Below are 5,657 nucleotides of genomic sequence, written 5' to 3' on the forward strand. Positions count from 1 at the left end.
CAAAGTGCTGGGATTACAGGCTTGAGCCACCGCGCCCGGCCGATACCTAATATATTTTAATGCGGTCATAGTTTTTCTTGTTTTTTGGCTTTTTTTTTTTGAGACGGAGCCTTACTCTGTTGCCCAGGCTGGAGTGCAGTGGCGAGATCTCAGCTCACTGCAACCTTCACCTCCCGGCTTCAGGTGATTCTCCTTCCTCAGCCTCCGAAGTAGCTGGGATTATAGGTGCCCACCACTATGCCTGACTAATTTTTGTATTTTTACTAGAGACGGGATTTCACCATGTTGGCCAGGCTGGTCTCGAATTCCTGACCTCAGGTGATCTGCCCGCCTTGACATCCCAAAGTGCTGGGATTACAGGCATGAGCCACTGCACCAGCCTATTTTTTGGCTTTTAATTCTGAATTGTGAACTTAATTTTTTTAATGATTTTGGTTTAATTTCATCAATCACTGATTTTTTTGTTTTTGTTTTTCTGTTAACCTTTGCTTTGTTTTTCATTGATAGGGCTTATCCAGTTTTTCTGGGTGCTAACTCCATTGCTGTTGATTTGGTTATAGAAGATTAAATTAAATAAAGTAAATATTGATGAGGAGTTATTTTAAATTGTTTTAGACTTCAACATAACATAGTATCTCATTTTTTCAGGGTGCTAGCTTCCCTTAATCTTCCAGCAGCAATTGAAGATGTGTCTGGAGACACTGTACCTCAGTCTATATTGACTAAATCCAGATCTGTGATTGAACAGGGAGGCATCCAGACTGTTGATCAGTTGATTAAAGAGCTGCCTGAATTACTGCAGCGAAATAGAGAAATCCTAGATGAGGTATGTTTTATAAGATTTGCTTTTCAAGTATAAACACTGTGATCCCTTGATGTCCAGCACGGATTGGGCCTGGAGACTTCCTCATGCTAGTGTTCACAGTGTAGTTAGTATTCATCACTTTGGTGAATTTACTGTGGCCCAGAGCCTTCTCTTTAGCATAAGAGAAATTCTGGTTGAGTGAGAATGGGTTTCACTCTTATCTTAAGGATAAGTAAGTACACATTAAACTCAAATGACCACTGTGTAAAACTAGTATACCAAGAGAAATTAACTATTATACAAACTGTTCAGTCTTTGTAATTATTGACTTATTTTATACACAGGCAGATCAACTTTCTTGGTGATCATGGAAAGCTAACTGTTTGCCAGTGTTATTCTCTTTTTATAGTGCTTTCACCTCTTCCCCCTAATTCATAAAGTTTCTTTCCTTAGCAAAAATACATTTCACTGGTTATATGGGCTTTTGCCAGCTTAGGAGTCATGTTATCTCTTGAGATGACTTATCAATGCTTTAATCTATGATGTTTTGATTTTTCAGTTAACTTTCAGAGGATATTGTATTTATACCATTTCCAAGTACTTTGGGGTAGGGGCAGAGTACTTGAGAGAGTGTGAGTCTTGTAGATGAGAATATTTACCTCCCAGGGTTATTTAGATAATTAATTAAGCTAGAACAGAAAGATGCCTAGCCTTTGGACATATAGGATATGCTTTAATAAGTTACAGCTATTACTATTATATTCCTTTAATGATGATGGTATATTACAGTTACTCTAACTGTAATGATGATGAGATGGTGATTGTTATTTACCTTTCAGTCCCAATCAGCTTTTGAAAAAGGTTAAGGTGGAAATTTACTGCGTTGTTGACTTGAGAAAGCTGCTATTTATGAGGGGTTCTATATTAATTATACAGTTAACATTCACCAACCTTATTTGTGTAGACACAGTCAATAAACAGAAAAACTAAAGAAAACATAATTGGTATTACATACTTCAGTACTAAAGCTTTTCTGTGTTGTACTTGATAGAAATGCAGAATCCCAGGCCCCATGTCAGACCGACTGTATCAGGATCTGAATTTTAACAAGATTCCCAAGTAATTTGTGTGTGCCTATTAAAATTTGACAAACACTGTTGTACCTTATAGTTCTTTAAAATTTGTTGATTTGTGAGTAAAGAAGCACGTGATCTGGTGTTTCACTGAAAGGACATTTTTCTAATGTCCTTTTTTAAATTATGTCTAATAATTTCTCTATTAGCCATAGGGAGAAGAAAGTGGAGAGTATTGTATAAGACCGTATGCAAGTGGCAGCAGCAAGAAGTAATTGTCTGATAGTGAGGGAGGATACAAACACTAAGAAATGCAGGCATAGCACATCAAATGAAAAGCAGTCTTGGGACATTTAGCAAATAGAACTAAGAGTAAATCATCATTTAATAGTTTGTAGTTTACACATAATTCATTGGTTAAGGACTCAGAATGTCGAGTTGTATTTGGATTTGATTCCCAGCTCTTAAACCTACCTGTGACTTGGGGTGAAGTACTTAATATCTTCATGTTTCAATTGATCATCCAAAAAAATAGGGTTAATAGTAGTTAGCCAATAAGATAGTTGTGAAGTGGAATTTGTGTGTACTACTTAGTAGTTATGTAAATATTAACTGTATTTCCTTTTAAGTTGCTATTAATTGGAATATGTATGTTTGGTTTTGTAAATTTTTTTTGATAGGAACATTGTCTAATGTGTCAATTGTGAGAAGCATCTTTAGAAATATTAATGTGAAAACATAAGAAAAACTCACATTAGTGTTTATGCATAAGTCTGTTGTCTAACTTAATATGAGGTACCTTTATTTATCTTATTTGATGTTCCTAAAAGCCTTGTGTGTGTTATTCTGTCACTTGTACTTGGAGAGTCTGATTTTTAAGTAAGTTGTAAATTTAAGTTGTAAAGCTGATACTCTTTGAGTGTTCATCTCTGGTAGCTTTTAGAAATTTTATTTTGGTCTTGATTTTTATAAATTTGAAGTGTTCACTAGTTTTTTTTTTAAATAATAATTTATCATACTTAGGATCCTTAAATCTTAGATCCCTATCCATGGATTCTGTTTGTTCATTCGTTTTTGTCCATTCTTTCCATAATCTCCTCATGAATTTCTTTTAGATTGATAGTATCAGTTCTACATATAACTTAACATCATCTTTAACATTTCCTGTTTGTGTTCTTGTTCTTCTTTCAGGGAGACTATCTTAGGCCAGCCTTCCAGCTCATTAATGGTCTATTCAGCTGTGCTTTTTAACATTCTTAAGCCATTCTATTTAGTGGTTTTGTTGTTGTTAATTTTATTGATCTTTTTCATTTCTAAGATTTCTAATTCCTCGTTTTAAAAACTTACCTGTATTTATCTTACTGCATGTAGGTTTTTTTTTGGTAAAATTCACATAACGTAAAATTTTCCATTAATTTCCTTAAAGTGTATGTTTCAGTGGTTTTCAGTATATTTGCAGTGTTGTGTATCATCCCCCTAAAAGAAAGCCTGCACCCATAAACAGTCTCTCCTCGTTCTCCCTTTCCCCTGCCCTTGCCAAACACTAATTTAGTTTTTGTCTCTGTGGATTTATTGAAATGTCTTCTGGACATTTCATATAAGTGGAATCATGCAGTATGCGGTCTTTTGAGTTTGGCTTTTTTAACTTAGCATAATGTTTTTAAGGTTCATCCACATTGTAGCATGCATCAGTCCTTCATTTCTTTTTGTGAGTAAATAATATTCCATTGTATTCTTTTTTTTTTTTTTTTCTCTGTCATCCAGGCTGGAGTGCAGTGGCCGGATCTCAGCTCACTGCAAGCTCCGCCTCCCAGATTCACGGCATTCTCCTGTCTCAGCCTCCCGAGTAGATTTTTTTTGTATTTTTTAGTAGAGACGGGGTTTCACCGCGTTAGCCAGGATGGTCTGGATCTCCTGACCTCGTGATCCGCCCATCTCAGCCTCCCAAAGTGCTGGGATTACAGGCTTGAGCCACCGCGCCCGGCCTTCCATTGTATTCTTATACTGTATTTTGTTTATCCTTTCCTCAGTTGATGGATATTTGGGTTGTTTCCACTTTTTGACAATTCCACATATGGTAGTCCCCACCTTATCTGCAGGGGATATGTCCCATGACCCCCAGTGGAGGCCTTAAACTTTGGATAGTAGTGAACCTTAGTATTTTTTGTTTTTTTAAATCTGATAATCAAGATGGCTTCTAAGTGACTAACTGGCAGATAGTATATACAGCGCAGATACACTTGATGAAGGGATGATTAATAACCCAGGCAGGAGGAGCAGGAGCAAGAGATTTCATTACACTGTTCAGAACTGTGTACAATTTAAAACTTGTGAACTGTTTATTTCTGAGGTTTTTCATTTAATAGTTTCCAACCATGGTTGAACTCGGGTAGCTGAAACTGCAGAAAGCAAAACCATGGATAAGGGGGAGACTACTGTAGTGCTGCTGTATGTGTACAATTTTTGTTTCAATATCTGTTTTTAATTTTCTTGGGCATATACCTGGAGCACAGTTGCTGAGTCGTTTGGTGGGTTTAACTTTTGAGGAACTGTCAAACTCTTTACCACAGTAGTTGGACCATTTTACATTTTTACCAGCAGTGTGTGAGGGTTCCAGTTTGTCCATATCCTTACCAACCCTTATAATTGTCCATTAAATAAGTACAGCCACCCTAATGAGTGTGAAGTGGTATCTCATTGTGATTTTGGTTTGCATTTTCCTAATGATCAGCGATGCTGAACATCTTTTCATGTGCTTGGTTGCCATTTATGTGCCGCCTTTGGAGAAATGTCTGAGTCTTTGGCCCTTTTAAAAATTGGGTTGCCTTTTTGTTGTTGAATTATAAAAGCTCTTTATATATTTTGGATACTAGACCTTATTATATATATGATTAACAAATATATTCCCCCATTCTGTGGGTTGTCTTTTCATTCTCTTGATAGTATTTCTTTTGATGGAGGAAAGTTCTTTTGATACAATACAGTTTATCTGTCTCTTTGTTGCTTGTGCTTTTGGTGTTATATTTAGGATTCCATTGCCAAAAATTTAAGGTCATGAAGACTTAATTTGTTCTTTTATAGTTTTATAGTTTTTTTTTTAAATAATAATTTATCATACTTAGGATCCTTAAATCTTAGATCCCTATCCATGGATTCTGTTTGTTCATTCGTTTTTGTCCATTCTTTCCATAATCTCCTCATGAATTTCTTTTAGATTGATAGTATCAGTTCTACATATAACTTAACATCATCTTTAACATTTCCTGTTTGTGTTCTTGTTCTTCTTTCAGGGAGACTATCTTAGGCCAGCCTTCCAGCTCATTAATGGTCTATTCAGCTGTGCTTTTTAACATTCTTAAGCCATTCTATTTAGTGGTTTTGTTGTTGTTAATTTTATTGATCTTTTTCATTTCTAAGATTTCTAATTCCTCGTTTTAAAAACTTACCTATATTTATCTTACTGCATGTAGGTTTTTTTTTGGTAAAATTCACATAACGTAAAATTTTCCATTAATTTCCTTAAAGTGTATGTTTCAGTGGTTTTCAGTATATTTGCAGTGTTGTGTATCATCCCCCTAAAAGAAAGCCTGCACCCATAAACAGTCTCTCCTCGTTCTCCCTTTCCCCTGCCCTTGCCAAACACTAATTTAGTTTTTGTCTCTGTGGATTTATTGAAATGTCTTCTGGACATTTCATATAAGTGGAATCATGCAGTATGCGGTCTTTTGAGTTTGGCTTTTTTAACTTAGCATAATGTTTTTAAGGTTCATCCACATTGT

General features: G+C 35.6%; 1 protein-coding gene across 2 annotated transcripts in view; it reads left to right on the forward strand.

The window, feature by feature from the left end:
* PDCD6IP (programmed cell death 6 interacting protein) overlaps positions 1-5,657 on the forward strand; it is a 79,164-nt gene that overhangs the window by 44,612 nt on the left and 28,895 nt on the right. For both annotated transcript variants that reach the window (XM_011961566.1, XM_011961567.1), the window contains exon 10: positions 649-826. In XM_011961566.1, the coding sequence (XP_011816956.1) occupies positions 649-826 (178 nt within the window). The remainder of the gene's footprint in view (positions 1-648; positions 827-5,657) is intronic.

The sequence above is a fragment of the Colobus angolensis genome, unplaced genomic scaffold (assembly GCF_000951035.1).
Source record: "Colobus angolensis palliatus isolate OR3802 unplaced genomic scaffold, Cang.pa_1.0 Scaffold56, whole genome shotgun sequence".
Classification (NCBI taxonomy): domain Eukaryota; kingdom Metazoa; phylum Chordata; class Mammalia; order Primates; family Cercopithecidae; genus Colobus; species Colobus angolensis.